Source organism: Lipotes vexillifer, unplaced genomic scaffold (assembly GCF_000442215.2).
Source record: "Lipotes vexillifer unplaced genomic scaffold, Lipotes_vexillifer_v1.1 scaffold12, whole genome shotgun sequence".
Lineage (NCBI taxonomy): Eukaryota > Metazoa > Chordata > Mammalia > Artiodactyla > Lipotidae > Lipotes > Lipotes vexillifer.
This window is the reverse complement of record NW_006796716.1, coordinates 1,767,818-1,792,400: the sequence shown is the minus strand read 5'-3', so window position 1 is coordinate 1,792,400 and position 24,583 is coordinate 1,767,818. Positions and strand designations below refer to the sequence as shown.

Below are 24,583 nucleotides of genomic sequence, written 5' to 3'. Positions count from 1 at the left end.
CTGGGGACCCTGCCTTCTTTCATATTTCTTTCTCTTTTTTTTCAAATTAATTAATTAATTTATTTTTGGCTGCGTTGGGTCTTCGTTGCTGCGTGTGGGCTTTCTCTAGTTGCTGCGGGCAGGGGCTACTCTTCATTGAGGTGCGTGGGCTTCTCATCGCGGTGGCTTCTCTTGTTGTGGAGCACGGGCTCTAGGTGCACGGGCTCAGTAGTTGTGGCTCGCGGGCTCTAGAGCGCAGGCTCAGTAGTTGTGGCGCACAGGCTTAGTTGCTCTGCGGCACGTGGGATCTTCCCGGACCAGGGCTCCAACCCATGTCCCCTACATTGGCAGGCAGATTCTCAACCACTGCGCCACCAGGGAAGTCCCTCTTTCATATTTCTTTTGATCCTCGGTAATATCCCTGCAAAGCCAACTACGCGGGAAGCATCATCCCCTTCAGAGGCTGGGAAACAGTGTGAGAGAGGGTAACCCCAAATCAGGGCCAGAGCTGGGCTTCCCACCCAGGCATGTGGACACTGGGCTCCCAGCAGCTCCCTGTGCAGAGGGGAGGACCATTCCTCACCCCACAGTGAGACCCTGCAGTGCCCTGGGGGATCGTGGTAGGTCAGGTGGGCTGGGACTCCCCATTTACCACCATCTCTTCCCTCTGCAGCACTGGGCCCTGGAGGCAAACCACCCAAGCCAGGTAAGACTGGTGGCCTCAGAGCACTGAGTGAGTGCCGGCGGGTAGGGGAGGGAAGGGTCCGCAGAGCTGTGAACCCAGCCTATGGACAGAGGAGGGAGGGCAGTGGTGGGCGGCAACAGCCCCTCTGCCCCCTAGTCAACCCCACCTATAACCTGGCTAGGGCCAAGCTCCGGGGCATCCAGGGTCAGGAGGCTGGAGGCAGCTTGCTGTCCACCATGTGTGAGGGGTGTCTGGCACCTACCCTGCCGGTGCCTCTGTGCTCAGCTGCCCTGACTGTCCCCTGTGCACAGGGTCCCAGAAACAGCCCTGGTGCTGGAGTCAACGGTAGGAATTGATGTTCCAGTGGCCACCAAGCCTGTGGGCTGAGACACAGATGGTGGGCCCCATACTCTGCCTGAATGGTCCCTGACCACAAACCAAGGCCTCTCTTACTCCAGGCCAAGATCCTAGATGTACCTGTCCTTAATGACAATCTGAGCCCTTATCCTGACCCCAGGCTGAATCTTGACCCCAGACCAAGCCCTGAACCTAACCCTAGGCTTCACCCTGACCCTGGCCCCAGATGACCTTCCTTCCCAGGCCCCTTCCAGCTGTGTCCAGACCAAGGAGTTTTCCAGTATGAGGATGTGGTGAGATCTATCCTGGCCTTGCCCATGGGGCTTGGATCTGCCACTAGGGTCCACCATCAGCTCCAGAGAACACACCCCCAGGAAAGAGAGAGGGGGGGCTCCTCCTCCAGGAGGCCCTGGTGGATAAGGATCAGGTGGGGGAAGGGGCGTCTCTGTCCGGATTTATGGCCCTAAGAGCATGAGACGCTTCACATGCAGCCCTGGCACCCCCCACCCTGATCCGTGTCTCCCTGGCTCTGAAGCCTGGGACTGCAGGACAGTTTGCATGTCCAACAGCTCTTACGAAATCCAGATATTCGATGATTCAAGTGCAAGTGAATCTACAAGACCCAGCTTCCCCTTCCCTGCAAGCCCATCTGGGTTATGAAACTACAGGGCTGGGGCCAGGCGAGAGAGATGCAGGAGGGCAGGGGGCCTGGGCAAGGGGTTTGCTGGGGTCTGTTGGGGTCTGCAAGGCTGGAGCCCTCGGGATTCACTGCTTATCCCGCCTGAACCTACTTCCTATCTTCTCAGAGGGGTGAGTGATCTCAGCAGGGTCTTTGACAGTAGAGAGAGAACAGGGAAAGGCTAGATAAACAAAGGTGTGGAATTAGGATCGTGCTTAGCTGTGAAGACCCAAATGGTAGCGGTCGTGACTGCAGAGCCAGAACAGGGATTGATTGATCCCATTGGCAGCAGGGGACACATGGCAGGTTGTGATGAAACACCAAAGAGAAGACTGCATTCAGTTGCAGTTGATAAAGTGAAGTTTTATTGATGAAAGATTTAGTTTAGACTCTTCCAAAAGAACTTCTGGCTCGGGGTGGAGGCGTAGACCGAGAGGAAAGTCAGAGCATCTGCTGATGGAAAGGGGCTGGACTCCATGACCTCCCTGAGGTCATCTTTCAGCCTTAGGACTCTGAGCTACAAAGGCCCGGACAGGGCCACAGTGGCCCCCCCGACAAAGGGCAGCTCCCCACATCCGAGCAGCAGGGACGCCTGGGCCTGCCCAGATGGGATGGAACTGGGCACAGACCATGCACGTCATGCTTGGGAACAACTAATCCATTGGCGAGTGGAGGGTGGGTGGCCTGGCAGCTGCTCCACCTGGGCCTCGGCCGGTGGCCCAGCCTGGGCTCTCAGTGGGGGGACCAGGCAGCTGGGAGCCAGCCCCACCTACACCCCCAGCACCGGCTGGAGGCCAGTCACCCATGTGAGAGGACAGGGGGGAGCAGGGGGGCCACCCACCGGTCACCCTGGCAGGCTGCAGACGCTCTGCACCCTCTGCCCACGAGCCCTCTGGTCCCAGGAAGGTCGGGAACACGCTGGCCGTTTTGTAAGTGGGGAAACTTGAGTCTCAGAGAGGTGAAGTGACTTGCTCTTTCGTGCAAGGAGTAGCTTGGGACAGCGGGATTTGAATCCAGGGCTCTCCAACTCCAGGGGAGAGAGACGGTTGGGTAAGCCAGGCCCCTGGGCAACCAGGGAGTCCAGCCCCTCCCTCCTCAGCCCTCTCTCCTCCATTCTAGGGGCTGGACTCCTTGGGGCATTTGGGCCAGGTGAGTCCACAGGAAGGAGGGCATGTAGCTGGTCATGCTACGGGTGGCCCTGGGACCAGACAACTCTGGGGGAGCATGGGACGAGGGCAGATGGCCGCACAGGGGCTGCAGGCCCCACCCCACACACCCAGCCTCTTCTTACTTCCTGTTCGGTCCCCATCCTCTCTTCCCAGCCCCTCTGCGGTCAGGAAAGGCCCGAGCGTGTCCGCTGCCCTGTTGGAGCTCAGGACACAGGCCTGGCTGGAGAGAAACCCCTGCCAGAGCTGGGGAGGGGCAGGGCCTGCAGTCCTGGGAAGTGGACCCAGGCACACCCCACGCCCAGCTAGACCACACCACACCTGCCGGAAGGGAGACTGGCCGGAGTCAGAGGCCCATCTTACAGAGGGGCTGGCTGGGTTTCAGACGGGCCAGCTCACAGAAGTAGGAAATGGGTTCGGGGGACCACACCCAGTGAAAGCTAGGTGGACTCTCCAGGGCTCAGCAGTCCTGCATGTTTGAGGTCGGTCCCCAGAGGGGCCGGCCCTGAGCTTGGAACCCTGGTGGCCAGGACTGGTGCTTGTGGGAGAGATTCTCACATAATTGGAAACAAACCCGGCACGGTTGTGAACTCCAACCTGATTGCCCATCGGTCCTGGCCAAAGCCGTGGAATGTCTCCTGGAGTGGGAAAAGGAGAGATTGAGCCCAGATGTGGGAAGGAGAGAGCCAGAGGGACCCATTTGGCTGTTCATAAACATTTTAGCATCTGTCTGCAGGCAGGGAGGCTCCCGGACTGCAGGGCAGGCTAGACGGATGGACAAAAGGGGCTCCAGATACAGGGGAGAGGGCGTGGCCTGAGGCAGGGGACCCCTGCGAGGAAGCCAGTGAGAGGCCTGGGGTGGGGCAGCTAACATGGGAGCAGAGCAGGGCCTGGCCTGGATGAGGTCTTGCCGGCAGCTCGTGCTCAGCCCCAGCCTCTCTGTGTCCCTCGTTAGGTGGCGGGCCTTCTAAGGGAAGTGAGGTCTGGTCAGGGCGTGCTGTACGGAGTCAGCACAGTCAGTCCACATGGCACATGGCAGTCGGTTGCTAAACAGCGGCTATTTTATCAGATTGGCCCCTGAGTACCAAAGGTTTGAGTCCAGCTTAGGGCCCTGAGCGGCTACACAGCGACCACAGCATCGCCAGGGTCCTGCCCCTACTCCACGAGACCCTTTCCACCCTGGGCCCAGGAATGATGTCCCACACCAGCCCCTCACCTGGCTCTGTCTTATTCTCCCGGGAGGTGCCGGAGGGCTCGTAGGCGCTGGCCTTGGGGCAGGTTAGTGTTGACACCAGGCAAGATGCCCCTCTGGGGGCCAGAGCATCTGCCCAGTATGGAGGGCAGTTGTGGGTACAAGGATGCAGACTGGGCCTGTCCTGGGCACTGGTGTAAGGGGTGGTGCTGAGACCACCTGCCCCGAGCAGCTGTCCAGGGCACAGGGGAATCACAGCTGGGTCCTGGGTGCTGTTATAACCTAGTAACAAGAGCTGAAGGGAAGCAGCCCCAGGAACCCAAAGGAGTCGCCCACCTCGGTGGGGCTTCAGGAAGGCTTTTTGGAGGAGGGAGGCGTGGAAGTTAGACCCCGAAAGATCCCTGCGGTTTGTCAGGCCGAGCGGAGCAGCCTGCCCCATACTGCTCGCTGACACCGCACCCCGTCCTGGGAGCAGCAGTCACAGCTTTGCGTGGAGCAGAAGAACCTCAAACGTACCACGTGGGCAGCGTGGGCTGGGGAAGGGCTGCGGGCAGGACCTCACCCCGTCCTCCTCTCCGCAGGGCTCGGGGCCTTTCCTGCAGGGGCCTACCCAGGAGCTCTGGTGCCCGGCGGCCTGGCTGGCGCTGCTGCAGCCTATAAAGCCGCTGCCAAGGCCGGTGAGTGTTACCCTTTGGGACGTGCCATAAGCCCTCTGGCCTCCGCACGCTCTCCACTTGGCAAAGAACCTTTCCTGAGGGGCAGGCGGATGGGAACCTCAGCTCCATCTCCTGGGGGTGTGGGGAAGCAGCCAGCTGTGCCCAAGTCTCAGAGGTGGTGGCAGACCCAACCTCAGCCCCGGTCCCTCCCGCTTTTGACTGTTCCTGGTGTGACCTCTCTCCTCTCCCACTCCTGGCTCTGTAGGTGCTGCGGGGCTTGGTGGGGTCGGCAGCATTGGTGGCTTAGGAGTGTCTACGGGTATGGAGGCGAGACCTGGGTGGCCCCGGCGAAGGCCGCGGCGGGGTGTGGGGGGTGGAGCCCACTCTGAGGTGGCCCCTTCCCTACCAGGTGCGGTGGTACCTCAGCTCGGAGCAGGAGTTGGAGCTGGAGGGAAACCCGGGAAGGTGCCAGGTCAGTGTGGATGGAGTCCCTGGGGGTGGAGGGCAGAGGTCAGGGAGGAGCAAGAGCTTCTAAGGCCCACGGGGCAGGAAGGACAGGGCCCGGCTGCAGCAGGGCAGGGGGCATAGCCAGGCCCAGAGCATGGTGCAGTGTGCCAGATAGGGGCGAGGGGCCCTGGTCTACTTCCAGGCCCTTCTTCCAGGACCTTGGAGCAGACCTCAGAGACAGACTCTGTGGCACCCACATTCAGACGCCAGATGGGGACACTGGGACTCAAAATAGGGAGTCGGCGCAGAAGGGCCCGCCCGTCACTGCGGAGCGGGGGTGAGCCCGAGGTGGGCCGACTCCCCATCCGGTGTTTGTTCCTCTGCACCAAGCCCTTGAGGAAGTGACTTCAGGTTAAACAAAAGGCTGCCTGAGTCCACACAGCAGGGAGGGAACATCTGGAAGCTGTTAACCCAGAGGTGGGCTGGGCTGGCCATGTAAACAGGCTCCAGGAGATGGGACAAATCCACGCACAGAAGGGTTTGCAGATGACTTCCGGGACTTACGGGAGGAGGGCTACAGCCACTGCACGTGTCCCTCACCGTTCCCGCCGGGCACCCAGGTGGCTGGCTCGGGAGCCCCGGAGCTGCCACGGCGGGAAGGGCCTGGAGGGGCCCGTGGAGGCCAGGCTGCCACTCATTCTCCTTCTTTGGCCACAGGTGTGGGGCTCCCAGGTGTATACCCAGGTGGAGTGCTCCCAGGCGCAGGTGAGAGCAAGCAGGAAAAGGGGACCCTGTAGCAAGGAGAGCAGACCCTGGCAGCCTCCCCGGTGGCCCCCCACCTCCCCCGAAGCCGAGGCCACCAGAGACCTTGGGTCCTAACTGGCATTTTCTCCTTAAGCATCAAAGCTCAGGCTACAGACATCAGATCTCTGGTTGTCTTTTCCCTACGAAGATCCACAAGCTTCCCCTGGCCCCCCAGAGCCCTGAGCCCAGGCCCAGACCCAGATGTCATCACAGCCTGCAGTGGGCCCCCAAGGACAGACCAAGTCCCCAGTGTGGCCAGCTGTTTCCCAAAAGCCATAAGTCACCAGGGGCCCCACCCAGTGCATCCGCCCTGCAGGAGACCTTCGGAGCTGCCCTCTCAACCTCCTTTCCCCACCAGGGCCCGGCCACCCCACCCAACATATGACCTTTTGAATTCCCCCAAAAGCCCAGACTCGGGCTGCTCTGCGGGATTTGCGGGCAGAGTGTCCCTCCCTCGGCCCCTCCCTGCCACGGTGGCCCAGCCCCAGGGGAGACAGGAGAGGTGACAGCACTGGACACTGGCAAATGGAGTGTCACCCAGCCAGAGCAGATGACTGCTTTGTGTTTGCTTGTGAATCACATCCAGTGAGAGCCCCCCAAGGTCACAGGCCTCCCCGACCTGCAGGCTCTCCCCACTTCTGGCAGGCTTCTACCGTCTGCTTTCTCTGATGAAGGTGAGCAGGGCGGCGGGAAATTAGCTCCAGTTTAGAGACAGGCCAGCAGAAACACAGAAGCACATGGCTAGGAAATAGGATTAAAACTTCTGACCTTGGGTCAAATGGGGAAGAAAAGTCACTACCAAAGAGGCCCTCCCCCCACCCTGTGAGCTATGCCAGTAGCTGACAGTCAGTGCAGAAGGAGGCCAGCTGTGTCACTGACGGGTGTGGTGCCGGGCTGGACCTTCCAGGCCGGCCTTCCCACGCCCACTGCGAGCCCCCTCTTTGCCCCTTCAGGAGCTCGGTTTCCGGGTGTAGGGGTGCTCCCTGGTGTTCCCACTGGAGCAGGAGTCAAGCCCAAGGCCCCAGGTATGTTGCCAGCTGGGCTGGGGGCCCATGGTGGGAATTTCCATTCACCCTCAGTCCCCTCCATCCTGGGGTGAGGGGCAGGGACCCTGGGCTCAGCTGGCTGAGATGGGCGGCACATCTCTCAGAAATCCCCGAGTGTGTGCGAGGCAGCATGAGCTGGGAGGTCTGGGCAGAATTGTCCACGGCTCGGGTCAGCCTGCCCCTCAGTGCTGCCATTGGTGCGTAAGCCCTGTGCCCGTGGTGGCAGGGCTGCAGTGATGGCTCCTTGTCACTGCAGGTGGAGGCGGAGCTTTTGCTGGAATCCCAGGTAAGGCAAGGCTGGGTCCCCCACGCCAATGAGGGTGGGCAGGCCAACGGGTCTGCCAGCTGGGCAGGAGATCCTCCCCTGGGAGGGGCTGGGCATGCCTACTGCTCCAGGCCTCGGACTGGCTTCAGCACAAAGTGGCATCAATCACAGGCCTGCTTCCCCCGTCCCAACCCTCTGTCTGGGAGCCCAAATGAGCCCAGAAAACCCAGCAGTCTGTGCCAAATACCACAAGGGCTACAGGCCCTGAGTGTGGCCCAAGCCCCAGCTTCCAGAAGGAAGTGGCCCATCACTGGGGGTTGCTCTACTGGCCGATGAGAAAGAGGCAGGAAGGCCCTCTAGGCACTAGGATGGTTTCCAGATTCTGGATGCCACGGGAGCTCATCCTGTCTGAGCAGAAAGTGGAGCGTGAGGCTGGGGGCTTCACAGGGGCTGCTGGCCCAAGTGACTGGGACCTCATTTTGCTCTCCTTGTTCCCACAGGAGTTGGACCCTTTGGAGGTCAGCAGCCTGGAGTCCCTCTGGGGTACCCCATCAAGGCACCCAAGCTGCCAGGTAAGGCAGAAGGAGGATTCGAGAGCCACCACTCGCTGGGCCTCCCTACTGGGAAGCCAGCTTGAGAGGGGACTTGTTTGGCCTCCTGTGTCTTGGGGTGGACGGGGGTAGTCAGGAAACCTGGTATTAAAGCCCATTTCTAGTTGCCAGCAAAGGGAAGCCGGGGGAAGCCATCCTGCAAGTGTTGGTCTCACTCCCATGCACACACATGCACAAGTGTGCACACACATGCACAAGTGAGACCCATAGCCCTGATGGGAAACCGCTTGTGTTGATGGTAAGAAACACCATTCACTGGAAGGGCCTCTCTGATGTCAACCCACCTCCACCCCAGCAATCAGCTCACATGATGAGCTGCCTCCTGATGGGATGGAGAGTAAGGAAGACACGCAGACTCTAGGCCATGGCAGGGCCTGGGTTGGTACAACAACGGTGTCCCATCATGCCCTGGGGCAGGGGTGTCCTCTCCCTCCTCCACCAAGGCCTCTGCTCTCCCGAGAGCCTCTGAGAGCAGCTCACAGCCCTGGTGGAGGGGGCGCAGTCTTGGGCTTCAGTACCTGTGGGAATAGGTCTGTCTACCCAGGTAGTGGGGGTCCGGTGAGGCATGGGGCCACCATGGGGCAGCCCCTGATCCCACACTCGGTCTCCTCAGGTGGCTACGGACTGCCCTACAGCACTGGGAAACTGCCCTATGGTAAGGCCGTCTTAGACTGGTGGGCTTCTGGCTCTCTCCAGCTGCAGGGTTCTGGCAAGGGAGCGGTGGCCCCAGCTCAGGGCTAAGAGAGCACCAGCTGGAGGGAGGTGGGGTGTGGAGTCTCGGAATGGGAGTCCCCGAAGGAAGGGACATGGAAGTTGGACTCAGAGAACCTCGTTCTCAATCCTGGCCCTCGCACTTATCACCAGGTCTTGGGAGAACCAGTTTCTTCTCTGAGCCTCAGTGTCTTTGTCTGTAAAATGGGAATAACCATCCCATACACATTTGTATTTAACTCTGGCTGCGGGGGAGACAGGTGGAGACTCTTGGGTGGCCTGGCCCTTGAAAGGCAGGGGAGGGGGCAGCCACAGTGAGGTCCACGTGGATGCCCAGAGCCTCTCGTTTCGCAGGCTATGGGCCTGGAGGAGTAGCTGGTGTCGCGGGCAAGGCCGGGTACCCGACGGGGACAGGTAAGGAGAGCCTCATCCCACTGCCAGCCAAAGGGGGCACTAATTACCGAGGCTCCATAAAGCAGGCCAGCCTACCCTACATCCAGACCCCAGTCTGAGCCTGGAGAAGGGTCCTCAACCTCTGCATGCTATGAAACCCCACATCCACAACCAGATGTGAACCAGTTGGTTTTCTTTTTTTTTTTTATAAATCTATTTATTTATTTTTGGCTGCGTTGGGTCTCTGTTGCTGTGCGCGGCTTTCTCTAATTGCGGAGAGCGGCGGCTACTCTTCATTGCGGTGCGAGGGCTTCTCATTGCGGTGGCTTCTCTTGTTGTGGAGCACAGGCTCCAGGTGTGCGGGCTTCAGTAGTTGTGGCACGTAGGCTCAGCAGTTGTGTTGCACGGGCTTAGCTGCTCTGCAGCATGTGGGATCCTCCTGGACCAGGGCTTGAACCTGTGTCTCCTGCATTGGCAGGCGGATTCTTAATGACTGCGCCACCAGGGAAGCCCCGAACCAGTTGGTTTTCTTGGGGCTGGAATAGGTGGGCTCTGGAGATGCAGGGGCACATTTCCCAGAGTCTCTCTCCTTCCTCTCCCCCAGGGGTTGGCACACAGGCTGCTGCAGCAGCAGCAACTAAAGCAGCAGCAAAGCTTGGTGAGTACGCCTGGAGTCCCTGCCTGCTAGCTGCCAGCCCCCCAGCCTCTCCATCCCTATTACCACTGAGAGCCTTCCTCACAGATAACTAACTAAGGTGGCCCCTCCCCACTCCACCCCCATTTATCCAACTTTTGCAACGCCACCCGTTCCTCTCTTCTTCCATCCATCCATTCATTCATTCTTTTTTCCATCCATCCATTCACTCCACCCTCCAATCCTCCATTCCTCCATCCCTCCATCCATCTCTCCATCCATCCACCCGTCCCTCCAGTCATCCATCCCTCCCTCCTTCTGTCCCTCCCTCCATCCATGAATCCATCCCTCCCTCTATCCATCCATCCTTCCATCCATCTATCCACCCATTTATCTCTCCATCCATCCATCTACCCATCCATCCATTCATCCATCCCTCCCTCCTTCTGTCCCTCCCTCCCTCCATCCATCCATTTCAGAGACCGGGGACAGATAAGAGCTCTGCTGGAGAATGTTGGCACTGCTGTGGGAGTCAAGAGGGAGACGTTGTTTCTACCTGGGGATAATCAGGAAGAGTTCTCAGAGAGAATATTTGATTCAGGCCTTAAAATATAGGTGGAGTTTGCCATGTGGTTAAAATAGGAGAGAATGGGTAAAAGGGTGGTTAGAATGATAATTTTAGGTGGTACCTATATGAGCATTTAAACAATTTAATAGTTTAGTATCAATTTAATATGTACTATAAAACTTTTAACTAGCTCCTCGAGCCCATGATCCCTTGGTTAGTAGATGTGGCATGGCCTTCTCTACGCCCGCATGGGGAGCAAAGTGGGCATCTGTCCCCCTGTCCCGGGTGATTCCCCAGTTCAGAGTCAGATCACGGGTGGTGAAGTCTTCACCTCTACCCCAGTCCCAGGGGAGCCCTTCCTGTAGCCTGTAGCACTGAGCTGGAGGCCTGCCTCACGGAGGCCCCACAAGCCCTCCCTCCAAGCCCCCAAGGCTGGAGGGGATGGCTGGAATGTGGGAGCAGGAGAGTTGGACGGCAAGGGGCTGCCAGAGCCAGGCAGCCAGGCGCTTGGATTACAAACTTGGCCGCGTCTTCGGAACACAGGGAGAGGAAGTCTTGAACATTCTTGCAGGGGCCCCCCTGGCCCGGGGAGTGGCCGCTTGTGGTTTCTCAGTATGTGGCAGTGATTAGAATGGGATTTGTCTGAAAACATACAAGTCCCTTAATGAGGGTGTTGAAATGGACACTTTGGGGGTGAGTCAAGGAAGAGTGGGGTGGGGGCCTTCCCAAGCCGGCCCAGCTGGAGATGCCTGGGCCTCATTCCCAGAGGAGATTGCGCTGTGAAAAACACCAGCATACAAGTAGCCTCCTGCCTGGCTTCGGGAGGGGCCCCTGGGAGCCACATTTGCCCTATCCCCCTCCTAACAGGTGCTGGAGCAGCCGGAGTTCTCCCTGGCATTGGTGTTGGCATTCCTGGCGTGATTCCTGGCATTGGAGGCATCGCAGGTCGTGTCCATTCCAGCAGGGGGTGGCGGGTGTCCTTGAGAATGCTGTAGGGGGAAGGGCCTCACCTTCTGTGGCTCTCTCTCCAGGGGTCGGGGCTCCAGATGCTGCTGCTGCCGCTGCTGCTAAGGCAGCCAAATATGGTGAGTGTCCCCACAGTGGGCAGGACCAGGGCTCCGGCCAGTCCTGGCCTCGGCATGGGCCTTGGAGACCCTAGTCCTATAAGGCTGGATGGACTTGGCCTTTGTCCGTCTGGGGCACCGTCCCTCGCCAGGCATCACCGTCATGCCTCCTTGCTTCTGCCCATTCTGGCCGCTCTGCCTGGGAGACTCTCTCCAGTGCTCTCCACTGACCGACTCAGCAGAGGGCAGGGACCCTGTGGAGCACCTGTCTCCTCCCACTTTACCCCCAGGGCCAGCCAGAGCTGCTGCACCAACTGCCTGGGTGCCCAGTGGAGCGTTCTGACTCTGCTTTCGAGCTAGATCGTGCTCTTCCCAACCATAGATCCAAACCCTTAGAGCTCTGTTGGGGTTCCCTCACTTCCCTCCCCTTCTGTCGGATGACTTGGATCCATGCAGATGCAATGCCCGCTCACCTGGGATCCTGCACTCAGGACCTGCCACTCCCGTAGTTCCCCAGAGTCGTGCCCCTGGAGGCCCTCTGAGGTTCCCACAGGGTCCAGGCCAGGGGAACAATCCTTTCCTGCCACAGGAGCTGCTGGAGGCTTAGTGCCTGGTGGGCCAGGCTTTGTCCCAGGAGCAGTCGGCATCCCAGGAGTTGGAGTCCCAGGTGTTGGGGTCCCAGGTGTTGGAGTCCCTGGTGTTGGAGTCCCAGGTGTTGGAGTCCCTGGTGTTGGAGTCCCTGGTGTTGGAGTCCCAGGTGTTGGGGTCCCAGGTGTTGGAGTCCCAGGTATTGGGGGCCTGGGCATCATGGGTGGACCAGGTGACCTTGGCTCTGTGTGTGTGTGTGTGTGTGTGTGTGTGTGTGTGTGTGTGTGTGTGTGAAGAGAGAGATGTTGAAACTATTGCCAAGACTTTTGTATTCTCCCTGACACCTCCCCACTCTATCCTGTTCTCTCCACACCGTTGGTCATCTTCTCTCCCTTGGGATATAACCACCTCCTAATTAACTACGGCCAGCATCATCTTGAATTCACCTTTTGGCTGTCAGTGTGCTCCTGGGGGCAGGAACCATGTCTTTTTCATCTCTGTGTTCCCAGCCCTTAGCTGAATATGTGCTCAGTAAATGGTGGATAGATGGGTGGGTAGGTAGATGGGTGGATAGATGAATGGGGGTGTGGATGGGCAGAGGGACAGCTAGAGAGGTAGGTGAATGGCCATGTGGATGAGTAGGCAAATTGATGGATGAGAGAGTGGGTGGTGGGTGGATGAAGGGACAGATACAAGGATGGGTGGTTACATGGATGGATAGATAGATATAGGTAAAATGGTGGATGGTGAGATAAATGGGTAAATGGAAAGAGATGAATAGGCAGGTTGGGGACAAGATAAGTGGTTAGAAGGATGGATGGATGGATGGATGGATGGATGGATGGATGGATGGATGGATGGATAAGCACGTGGGTAAATGAGCAGATGAATGGGTGGGTAGAAGGCAAACACAAAATTGATGGGGAACTTCCCTGGCAGTCCAGTGGTTAAGACTCTGTGCTCCCAATGCAGGGGGTGAGGGTTTGGTCCCTGGTCGGGGAACAAAGATCCCACGTGCTGAGGGGTGCCGCGAAAAAAAGAAAATCAAAATGGTTGGTTGGTTAGATATTTAGATTAATGGATAGATAGACAGATGGATGGATAAATGCATGTGTGGGTGGACAGAGAGATAAGTGGTTGAGTGGGTAGATTGAGGTCCAAAGATAGACAAATGGGCAGCCATATGGGAAGGTCAGCAGATAGATGAATGGGTGGCTGGATAGACAGATGGACAGATGGCTTGATAGAGATATGTATGGGTAAATGGATGGACAACTCTGTGTTGGCTCAACAGATAGAAAGAAGACGGACTGAAGGACAGATGGGTGGACAGAGGGATATATATAGCGCATCTCTGCTCCATTCTCTCCTGAGCATTTGTGTTTCCCTTGATCTCTCCAGGGGCTGTGTCACCAGCTGCAGCTGCTAAAGCAGCAGCCAAAGCAGCCAAATTCGGTGAGTCCTGTGCTGATAGCTCCGCCCCACCTTATTCTGGCCTTTACTTGCCAGAACTAAAGGACCGTCATCTTCTAGGCCTCGTTGTACAGCCCAGAGAAGGGGAGTGACTTGCCCAGGGTCACACAGCAAGTCACTGGCAGAGCTGGGACTTGGACCTATTGAGCCCCAGGACCATGTCTCCCCCAGTTGTCTCCCACCATGAGGCCAAGGAACTGGGTGATAGGAGAGTCCCAGTACGGCATTCCCAGTGGAGACAGTGTCCCTGACCCTCCCTGCTCTGGCCAGGACCCTCTCAGAGGAGCCCAAGCCTGGCTGGGGATAGGGGACCTGTGCGCAGTCTTTCCGTCTTCAACAAAGAGGCCCTTTCCCAAGCGCTCAGAGAAGAGAGGGGCTGGAGACACACTGGGGGGTGTCAGTAGGGAGGAAGTTGGTGGGGGACCCAGGTATCCCATGGTTTCCTGTCCTTCATGGACCAGACTTGGGGGAAGCTCGCGTCCTCTTCTGCAGTCCAGCGTCCCCCAGAGCCCTTCCCAGCCTCTCTCACTGAGATCATTTTCCACTTGCTTCTCTTCTCTCTGCAGGGGCCAGAGGCGGAGTGGGAGTTGGAGGTATTCCCACTTTCGGCGTTGGTGCTGGGGGCTTTCCTGGCTACGGTGTCGGAGTCGGAGGTGTTCCTGGGGCTGGCCTTGCCCGTGAGCCTTAGTTCCATGCAGGGGAAACAGGGAAGGGGCGGGGGCTTGGGGGATGGGGGTGGGCGAGGGTAGACTGGGATTCGAGGGGCTCAGGGAGGAGTTGGGGGAGAGCGCAGGGAGGGTCTCCAGTGCCTTTGGGGCAGGAGCCCTGTCAGCACAGCCTGGCTGAGAGCCAGCAAGGTTTCTGAGTCCCTTTCTTTCTCCGCTCCTCATAGCTGCAGCCCAGGCAGCCGCCGCCAAGGCAGCCAAGATTGGTAAGTGCCCCAGCCCTGCCTGTCCTCACGCCCAGGGCCATGTCCTCCCTCCTCCCCACCGCAGCCCTGCTCTCCTGCAGGGCCCAGGCTCAAAGCTCAGATCAATTCTCCAACACGAGGGCAGAGCAACGTCACACTAGGGCCTCCAGGGCTGAAATGGCCTGGGTCAAGGTCGGAAGCCCCTGGGCCCATCCTCCAAAGCCACAGTGAAGTTTTCTGCGCTTTTCAATTGCGCACCATTAGGATCATTGGTGCCTGGCTTATCACCCCCAGACCAGCGCGTTAAAGGTGCCCGTCCATACACAACCACGGTGCCATTTTGCAACCCCTACCTCCACCCTCTGCTCCCCCAAGAAGGGGGCACTTCAAGGGCAGAGCTGGATGCTCTTCACCCCTCCAGGTGCTGCAGGAGCAGGAGCCCTGGGAGGGCTGGTGCCCGGTGCCGGAGGAGAAATACCAGGTGTGCCAGGCGCTGTAGGGGTACCAGGTGAGCTGCGTCCCCAACCCAGACATGGGTTTGGCTTATCTCATGGAAGGGGCCCTGGAGGTGGCCTATGTCAAGTGTACCATTTTACAGATGACAAGACTGAGCCCAGAGACAAGGGTAGAGACAAAGCAATTTCCCTTAGTTTGGAGGGAAGAGCCCCCATGGGATTCCAGATTGCTGAGTGAACCCGGCAATTCCCCTACCTGCCCTGGGGACGATCAGGATGTCAGCCCAATAGGCAGTGGAACTCTGCTCTACCAGGGTTGGGGGGCCTCATTCACCCCTCACGAGGCCTTTCTGGTTTCTGATCAGGTGGGAGGGCCTGTGTCAGCTTTTGTTTTCCCAGCACTCTTTCTCCAAGGGGAAGAGATTAAGAATTACAATGAGATTAATTTACAGCCTTCCTTGATTGTTTTTTTCCCACCAGAAGATTTCTCTTCTGCATTTCTTCTTCTTTCTGGGAGGAAATTCCCCTTTTGAGTTTCCCCCCAAGAAATGTGGCGCTTCCTCTAATATTTTTGGATACAGGCGTGATTAGGATTTTTAAAAACTAACATCACCTTCAGCAGAAAGCTCCAGAAATCTTTTAGACTGAGGTTTGGGAGAGACAGCTTCGGGCTGCCCTCCACCATGGGCAAAGCTAGAAGGCCACAGTCTCAGAGCGGCTTCTCAGGGAAGGGACGTGTCCAGGGTGGCTGGTGGGCCACCTGAGAGCGGGCCTGCCTCACGCTGGGTTTCCTGGGTGAGGGGACAGTTCCCTAGAGGTGGTCTCTGAGAAGCCTTTCCACTGTGGAGGGTGGGTAAGAGGGGGAAGGGGTGCTGGGGACCACTCCCCACTCTTCACATCTCCAGGGGCAGGGATCCAGGCAGCTGCAGCCGCCAAAGCAGCCGCTAAAGCAGCCCAGTTCGGTAAGTGAGCCCCCTGCCAGTCCTGTCTTCAACCCTCAGCCTAGAGCACTGCTCTCTTGTGTCCCTGCTTTGGGGTCTGGCAGACGCCCCTCCCTAGGCTGTCATGTTCTGGGCGTGGGCCTTCCTCACAGCTTTTGGCCCATCTGACCACTTTGAGGGGTGTGGGTGAAGTTTCTGATTAGGAAGGCAAAGTGAGAACAGGTGCTGGCGAGCCCGCCAGAACACACCCCCTACCCTTCCCAAAGCCACTGCTGCCTCCCAGTCCAGCTGGGGCCTTGCCCTGCTTCTGGAACAAATGCTGGGCTCCTCTGGGCTCCCACCCACCCCAAGGGACAGCCATGTTCTTGCTCCCTGACAAGGTTCTCCATGTCCTGCTTCATCTGAGGGCCACCCTGGCAGCCCCAGGTTCCCATACTTTCCTGAATATGGCATAGCAAAACAGCTCACTTTAGAGCCAGAGAAATCTTAACTTCAGGTCTGCTGACCCCCAAACTCACATATGACAAACAACTCTTTTTTGTAAAACTATCATTTGCTGAGGTAATCATTACACCAGCCTTATGAAATTGGTACTCTTATGCCCATTTCACAGATGTGGAAACTGAGGCTCCAAGAGCCTAAGAGACTTGCCCATAGTCACACAGCTAAATGGTGGCCGAGCTGAGTTTGGAAGCCAGTCCTGCCTGTCTTGCAGAGCTCCCTTGACTACATAAGTCTGCCTCCATCATCACCCTCAGGATCCTCAAAGGGGCCCTTGTAACTCCAAAGTTTAAGAACTCCTGCTCCTGCCCAGAACTCATATTAGGGATGAAGAAGCTGAGGCCCATCAAGGGAAAGTAACTTGTCCAAGGTCACACAGCAAGTCTGTGCCCAGCTAAGGACCCAGGGCTCCTGACCTCCAGCCCGCTGCTCTTTCCATTAGCTTCTGCCCTCCTTGATCAGTACTTGGTTAAGGATGAGCTCTTCTCTGTCTTGCAGGGTTAGGCCCGGGTGTCGGCGTGGGTCCCGGTGTCGGTCTGGTTCCCGGAGTCGGCGTGGGTCCCGGTGTTGGCATTGGCCCCGGTGGTGTCATAGGTAAGCAATGTGGGCAAGTGGGCCTGAGGGGCCTCGGAATGCTCCATGGGTGCCGTCCTTGAACCCCCTCTCTCTCCTCCCAGGAGCAGGGGCCCCAGCTGCAGCCAAATCCGCTGCTAAGGCGGCAGCCAAAGCCCAGTTCCGTGAGTGCCCTGCCTGCCTTCTCTCCTCACCCCACAAGCCCAGGCCTGGCCCAGCGTGATCCAAGCCTAAACTGGACCCCAGGACATGCCATATCTCAGGCCCTCCCTGCAGCCTCATGAGGCTCCCAAGGCGGCAGACAGAGGGATTGGAAGTGCAGATTTGGCCCGAGGGAGACCTGGGTTCGAGTCGTGAGCCACACACTAGCTGAGTGACCTCTGAGTTTCCTGTTCTCCCGTGTGGGTACCGATGGCACCTGTCACAGAGGCTTGTTAGGACAATCAAATGAGTTCATCCAAAAGGGAGGAACAGGAGGTTAGGCTGAAAAGGGCAGTGGTGTCCAGAGTGTGTGTCCCTGAATGCCAGCCTGGGGAAGGGCTGGACTTGGTGGTCAATGAGAGTTTTAGGAAGACCATTCTTGTGGCAGCGTAGAGGGCAGATTAAGGGGGTCTGGGCCCCTTCCTTGGGGTCTGACTCAGCTCCGTGAGCCAGACACCCCCAAAAGGGCCTGTTCCCTGCCTGCTGCCGCCACCCCACTCCCCATCTCCCCCAGGGGCTGCCGCTGGGCTTCCTGCCGGCGTTCCCGGATTTGGAGCCGGTGTTGGAGTTCCTGGACTTGGAGTTGGTGTTGGTGTTCCTGGATTTGGGGCAGGTGAGGGGTGAGGGGCCTTCTAGGGGCTGAACAGAAACTCCCCTGACCTCAGAGGAGGGAGACCTCTCCCCCCAGCACGTCCCCTCCACTCAGAGGTGTGCAATAAATTCCCCATTAGGTTCTCCTAAGCAGTTAGAGACAACTGGGCTAACAGATGCGGGCAGGCCAGGCGAAAGGTCCTCTTCTGCCAGATTTCAGAGTTTCTGTCTCCTCAGTGGAAGGGTGCCAGGGCTCCAAACTGAGAAGAAGCCCACCACCCAAGGAAGGAGGCTGGAGGTCCCTGGGGTCAGTGGTGTGTGTGGGCTAGCCTGGGTCCCCTTCAGCAGTGTGCTGTGGCAAGGGGGCCACTAGGAACTCGAGCTCTTCATCTGCTAGTTACTGAGCCTGCTCTATGTCCAGCCTCAGGCAGACCACGCTGGGCCTAGAGGAGACGGGAGGGGACAGATGGAAGGAGGAGGCACAGTTCAGCCCTCAAGCATCCCCAGACCAGACTGGTAGAGGCACAGTTAGACACTGAAGCTCTGTACTTGGCTGGGTGAGCTCCTGGCTGCAGAGCCACAGCTTCAGGGCTTTGAGAGAAGCAAAGAAGGCTGAGGAAGTCAAGGAGGGCTCCCTGGAAGAAGCAGAATCCCCAGGCACAGAGGTCAGCTGCTGACCACCCCACTTTTCCTTTTGCCCTTTTCCGCAGTACCTGGCGCCCTGCCCGCAGCTAAAGCTGCCAAGTATGGTGAGTGCACCCCACACACCATCCCTGACAGCACCTGGTCACCCAGCTCCCCTCTCCCTGGGCCAGGGCCCAATGCCTGGAGCCTACAGCGCAGGGCTGGGATGGTCAGGATGGAAAAAGGCAGTTTCTAGGAAGCATTAATGATGGTTCAGCAGACTCTGGCTCCTGCCCACTAAATGCCTAGCGTGCCTCCAGCCCCAGGACAACCAAAACTGCCCTTCATAGTTCCAGCACCCCTGGGGACAGTTTCACTTTGGTGAGGACCATGGTCCCTAAGACCCCTCAGGCCCTGACCATTTCATGGGGCCCAAGGCCAGGGAGGGGCCAGGGCTGCTGTCCCAGCAAAGCCAGGACTCCTCATCTGGGCCCCTGCCTCCCTGTCAGCATGACTGCACCCGCCATGAGCCACGAGGACGTGGCAGACCTGCCCTCCCCCCACACTTGGCACTCGGGCAGCCCCGCCTGGCCAGATCCACACTGTCTATGTCCCCCTGCATTCCCGGCCTCCTGGGATCCGGGCTGGGGCCTCCGCCAGGGAACTGCCAACCAGGCCTGGCTGGTCCACGTGGGGCCAGTTTCCACCTCGGAAAATCCCAGCTTCCTCAGCCCCCGCCCACGGCAGGCGTGATGACCCACAGGCCCCTCTCCTGTTCCTCGCTGGAGGCTCTGCTGGCCTGAGTTCGGCAGCCATTGCCAGGGAAACAGAGCAGTTAAGGGCTCTGGCTCCGAAGTCATTTCCTGCCCATGAAACCATGAACACATTGCTTAACCACTGCTGTGCCTCAGTTTTCTCATCTGCAAAATGGGGCTAATAGTGCCTACGTTTCCTGCTGCCCGGAGCAGTCTGATAAGTGTGACACACGGACCATGAGTGTCCCCCTAAAGCGCTAGCTATAACTCCTGCTGCTGCTGCTACTGGCAGCTCTGTACTGGACAGTGGTTCACACTCAGAGGTCCTTTCAGTCTCCCAACACCTATAGGTGAGTAGGAGTAAGGATCATCATCTCCTTTATAGAGATGCAACTCTGCGGCTCAGAGAGGTGACAGCTATGATGAGTGGAGAAACCAGATTCAAACCCAGGGCTGTCAGGACCTGAGACTAGTCTTCCACCCTTGGCAGCCTGTGGCCACAGCCACCACTGTGACCACCTGCAGGTCCCAGCACCAGCCCGGGAGGAAGGAGAGGAGACAGGCAGGCTGAGGCTCAAGGGGTGTGCCCTTGCCCGATGGGTCAGGGCAGAACCAGACCTCAGACCCGGGTGTCTGGTTATGGATTTCTGTCCAATACTCCTTCCACTAGGTCACGTGGCCTCAGCCACCTGTCTACTTGCCTAGTAGCCCTGGGGCCGGGAGACCCCGTCCTTCAGAAAGGGGAGGATTGACTTTTTGTCCTCTCTGCACAGCAGGAGGGGCCGGGGCCCTTGGAGAGGTTGGAGATCTTGGCGGAGTCGGTGTCCCAGGTGGTGTGGCAGGTGACTTGAAACCCCAGGACAGGCTGGGCATTGAGGGAGACTGACCCATGGAGAGTCCCTCCCTGAGCCCCCTCTGTGTCCCCAGGAGCCGGACCTGATGCTGTGGCTGCTGCCGCCAAAGCTGCTGCCAAAGCCGCCCAATTTGGTGAGCACAGGCTTGAGGAGGGGGCTGCCGCCAGGCTTCTAGGATTTGACGGGAGGGGAGGGGTTCTGACCACGCACCATGGAGCGCATATTCCCTGACCTGTCCCTGAGGCCCTCAGGGGCATCATCTCCCAGGGCCCCGGCCCACCTCCTGGTCCCACTAACCCTCCAAGGCCCTGGGGGCTCAGGCTCCACCTGGGTCCTGGGATGATCTCCCCACCCCACCACCTCCTCCCGCACCCCACCGCGGACAGACCAGCTGCTCTCACTTGCGGGGGTTAATGCACAGCTCTCTTCTCAGGGTTGGGGGGAGTCGGTGGGCTTGGAGTCGGAGGACTTGGAGTTGGAGGGCTTGGAGTTGTCCCAGGGGCCGGGGTCCTTGGAGGTAAGGGATACTCTGGAATCAGTGAGTGCATGGCCGCCCCCTTCTCTGGGCTCCTGCAGCATTTTCAGGGGCCTGAGCAGGCTTAGCGAGGGCTGCCCCTTGCAGTTGGGTGTCCCAGTACTCTCCCTCTCTTTCAATTCACCCAACCACCTCAAGTGGGAGTTCATTAGGATAGTGATGGTTATGCCCATTTTCCAGAGAAGAAAAGCAAAGCTTGGAGGGAAATTACTTTCCCAAAGTCTCTGCCATCATGGTGGACCTTATGTTAACATTTCTCTCTCTCTTGGGTCATCATTGTGTCTCCCTACCTGACCTGGCCTGAAGTCTCTTACCCCGTGTACTCCACAAGACTGGCCACACAGTAGGAGCTTAATAAAGACTTCTGGAAAGATGGACGGATGAAGGTGGGGTGGAGGGATGGTGGAAGGATGAGTCAGTAGGCTGATGGCAGATCGGTGAGCAGGTCAGGAGGGGAACATGACTTGGGGAGGGAGGAGATATTCCTGAGCGCTCATGCTCACCATCTCCCCAGGTGTGCCCCCAGCTGCAGCTGCTAAAGCAGCCAAATTTGGTGAGTTGCTCCCGATGCCCCTCCCTGCCCAGGCCTGCAGGCTGCTTATACCCCACCCCCACTGCCCTGTCTCCGCCCCGGCGCAGGCCTCAGTCCTGCTCACAATACCCCTGAAGGCCCATCCAGGAGATCCCTGACCCCAGACCCCAGAGGGGATGCTCAGGGTCCCTTAAACTGTGGCTCGTCCTCACCCACATCTGCCCTCTTCTCAGGTGCCGCTGGGCTTGGAGGTTTCCTAGGCGCCACCAGGCCATTCCCAGTTGGAGGTAGGGACCACCTCTGCTGTGAAATCCTCAGCTCTGCCCAGCCCTGGAGGAGGCCTGGCTGCCTAGCAGCTGGGACTCTGAAGCTGCATCTGGCACAGGGACACAGAGAGAGGGTGGAGGGGACAGTCCAGGAAAGGAGGCATCCTGGGCAGAGGGGCAGGCCTCAGGGTCAGGTGGACACATGTGTCTCAGACACCAGGCCAACGAGCTGAGGCTATAGAGCTGCATCCCCGGATGCCAGGAGGGGACCAGCTGTGTTAAGAAAGCTGCTTTGGCAGTGGGGAGGGGGCAGTGGGAGGAGGTGGTTCTAGTCGGAGAGGCAATGAGTGGCAAGGCTGGGGTGGGCCCTGCCCCCCACCAACCCCAAACCCCTCCTGCAGGTGTCGCAGCAAGGCCTGGCTTCGGACTGTCTCCTATTTTCCCAGGTATGACCAGGCTCCCCCGCCCTGGGCCCCATCCTTCCTCCTTCCCTGGTTCATCTCCTGCTCAGAAGCGCTGAGCCAGGACCCGAAGGGTACCCCACGCCCTCAGATTGCACAGAGTTGGGTTTCCCCTTCTCCTCTCCCTCCCGTGTCAGGCCAGGGAGCATCAGCTCTTCCAACACACCACGTTCATATGAGGCAAACTGAGGTTCAGAGAGTGCCAGGGTCACGCTCAAGGTCACCCAGTCACTGGTAGAGGCAGAGCCAAGGGCTTCCAACAGCCAAGCCCAGAACTTGGCCCCTCTCAGATGAGGCCCAGGCTGCCCGGGAGGGCTTGGCGGGCACCCCAGAGGTGGGCACACTTACAACCCCTCTCCTTGCCTTGTAGGTGGCGGAGCTGGGGGCCTAGGAGTTGGTGGTGAGTCTATCATAAGAACAAGGGGCCCCGTTTCAAGCAGGGCCCTGAGCTCCTTCCCAGGGCAGGGGTCGATCCTGCTGAGGGAGCGGCTAGTGCAGCCATGGCCCTGGGCTGGCCCTCTGGCATGGGGACCCGAGGGAGCCCCACGGGGAATCACAGAAGCTGAAGTCAGCCCGGGGATGTGGGGATGTGGGGACCCCGATTCCTGGGGCTCCCAGCTGGGCACTCAACTGGGCACCAGGAGTGAGACAGGGACCTGGGTCTGCCTGGCTCTCAGGGTCTAACCAGAGAGGCTGACAAGTTCCCATAGAAAAGGAAAGAAACGGAAGGGGAGGCACAAGGCCTGTTCAAGCAGGTGGTCAGGGGGGCTGAGCCTGGAGCCCGTCAGTGGGGGTAAGGCTGCCCCTGGGAAGCGTGGCCAGGGTCTGACTGTGGTGGGAGAAGGCGCCGCAGAGCTGCTCAGTCCTCCACAGGCAGCAGGCCATCTGCAAGGAGCGAGGTTGGACAGGAGGGTCAGGTCGGGGTCAGAGAGGCCTTTGGAACCTGCTGCTACAAGATGGAGGCGTGTGGAGGGGCGGGGTGGGGGGTGTCTGGGAGAGGAGGGAAGGCCTGGCCTCCTCCCCAATCCCGGCCTTCCCTCCACAGGCAAACCTCCCAAGCTTTACGGAGGGGCCCTGGGAGCCCTGGGATACCAAGGTGGGTAGAGACTCAGCCCCTGGAAGTGGGCGGGGGGTGAGGGGGTGGGTGTCGGGCAGAGGCGGAGTGATGGGGCCCATCAGCCTGGGAGAGAGGGCAGCACGTCAGACGAGGCCTGGCAGGGAGTGGGGTGGCTGGGGCAGAGCTGGACACCTTACCCACCCCTTCTACCTGCGACACAGACACGGAGAGCTGAGAGGCCTGGCCGCCCCTCCCTCCCTGGTACCCACACCCACCCCTGCGGGATGAGCGAGGGGCTGGTGGGGGGGCAGAGAAGGAGAGAGAGGATGGAGGCGACAACAAAGGGAGCCCCGGAGTCAGGGGATCGGAGGGGTGGACCCGGCAGGGTGGGCAGAGGCGGCCCAGAGCCATACCCTTGCTCCAAGATGCAGGTGTGTCTCTGGCAGTGTGTGGGGTGGGGTCTGATCACCACCCCCCAGGCATCTCCCAACAATGCCCAAAAGAGACCCAGAGAAGCCCCAGCTCCGCCCCTGTGCCCAGCTCAGGCTGCGGATCCCCTTCCCAGATGAGACAGCCCAGGCCAGGGCAGGGAGAGGCAGAGGCAAGAGGCAGCCTGACCTCGTCCAGGGCGCCCAGCTCTCAGTCAGGCACCAGCTGGTGCCTGTGGCCCTGTCACACAAGCTTGCTTTTTGTTGGCTTTCTTTCCCGACAAACACCCTGGAGGAGCTTCACAGAGAGAGAGAAAAAGATGGTGCTCACTGCCACCAGGTGGCAGTAATGAGCCACATCGAGCTCCCCCAGGGGTAAGCGCTACCCCAGGCCCTACTACCAGACCTCTGTGCCTTGATGATTTGAAATAAGGTTAACCAATCAGACCCTCCGCCCGAGAGGGCAGGAGTCCTGCTACCACCCACCTGCCCAGTGGGAGTTCGTACAGCCGAAGAGCTCAGAGAGTGGCCTGGGGTCCTGTCCAGGCTTCCCGTGGCTTCTTGGAGCCTCTGTTCCCCACTGTGATGATGTGGGTGTTAAGAACAGCTTGGAGTTGGGGGGAGTGGGCAAGGGCTTGAGAAGCAGCCAAGACTGACCCTTGCGTGTGCCTCCCCGCGCCCAGGTGGGGCCTGCCTGGGGAAATCCTGTGGCCGGAAGAGAAAGTGAGCTTCCCAGGACCCCTGACTCACGACCTCATCAACGTTGGTGCTACTGCTTGGTGGAGAATGTAAACCCTTTGTGACCCCCCCCATCCCATGCCCCCTCCTAAGTTCCCACCCCAGGAGGGAACAGGGCAGGCAGGGTGGCCTTGGAAATCCACAGGGCAAGCAAACAAGAGAGTGGTGGCCAAGTGGGCTCCTGGAAGCCCCCTCCTTCAGAGGCAAGGGGTGGGTGGGCTTGGCCCCTGCCCCCACCCCCTTCCCACCCAGGAGCTCTCCCTCCACACACTCCATCTCCAGGGGAACTTGGTGCTACGTACTGGTGCTCTCATTCTCCCTGTGGGGAGGGAGGAGGGAAGGGCAGCCCCTCAGGGAACCCCCTTCCCTGGGGCTCCTCTGAAGATGGTGCAGACACTTCCTGGGCAGTCTCACCTCCCCCTGCCCACCAGGACCCACCTCTGGCTGCAGTCCAGTTGGTACCCAAGCATCGAAACCCTCAAACTGGATTCGGTCACACCATCTCTTGGCCCCCTTGGCCACCTCTCCCCTTACCAATGGCTATTCCCCATGTCTGGGGCACCTTCAGGTCGGAAGATTCCCCCCATTGGGAATAGCCCTCTTGCTCTTGTGGAATTCATCCACCCATATGCCCATCCGTCCATCCGTCCTGGTCCCCATTTGGCTGCCCGGCACCGCTAGCTGGCTGGGCGCCCCTACCATCAACTCGATTAACCTGTCATGGCAGCCTGTGCCCTGCCTCTGCCCCACCACATACACCCCTACGTAGGGGCCCCGAGTCCAGGTTGTGAGGGGCTGTCCCGACTGGGGCAGCCGGGATCTCCCTCCCCAACCGGGTCCCCC

The 24,583-nt window shown here is 59.1% G+C and overlaps 1 protein-coding gene across 1 annotated transcript in view; it reads left to right on the top strand.

The window, feature by feature from the left end:
• The window catches only part of ELN (elastin), a 32,300-nt gene that overhangs the window by 7,573 nt on the left and 144 nt on the right, over window positions 1-24,583 (top strand). The window contains 30 exon segments of the mRNA XM_007472022.1: window positions 653-685; window positions 4,109-4,144; window positions 4,640-4,735; window positions 4,980-5,033; window positions 5,124-5,186; window positions 5,879-5,926; window positions 6,919-6,990; window positions 7,268-7,297; window positions 7,777-7,848; window positions 8,501-8,542; window positions 8,953-9,012; window positions 9,596-9,649; window positions 11,061-11,138; window positions 11,225-11,278; window positions 11,847-12,044; window positions 13,247-13,300; window positions 13,885-13,971; window positions 14,211-14,249; window positions 14,650-14,736; window positions 15,589-15,645; window positions 16,624-16,719; window positions 16,803-16,862; window positions 17,414-17,519; window positions 17,734-17,744; window positions 18,192-18,239; window positions 18,652-18,654; window positions 19,643-19,711; window positions 19,797-19,843; window positions 24,196-24,523; window positions 24,526-24,556. Of these exon segments, the coding sequence (XP_007472084.1) occupies window positions 653-685; window positions 4,109-4,144; window positions 4,640-4,735; window positions 4,980-5,033; window positions 5,124-5,186; window positions 5,879-5,926; window positions 6,919-6,990; window positions 7,268-7,297; window positions 7,777-7,848; window positions 8,501-8,542; window positions 8,953-9,012; window positions 9,596-9,649; window positions 11,061-11,138; window positions 11,225-11,278; window positions 11,847-12,044; window positions 13,247-13,300; window positions 13,885-13,971; window positions 14,211-14,249; window positions 14,650-14,736; window positions 15,589-15,645; window positions 16,624-16,719; window positions 16,803-16,862; window positions 17,414-17,519; window positions 17,734-17,744; window positions 18,192-18,239; window positions 18,652-18,654; window positions 19,643-19,711; window positions 19,797-19,843; window positions 24,196-24,523; window positions 24,526-24,556 (2,113 nt within the window).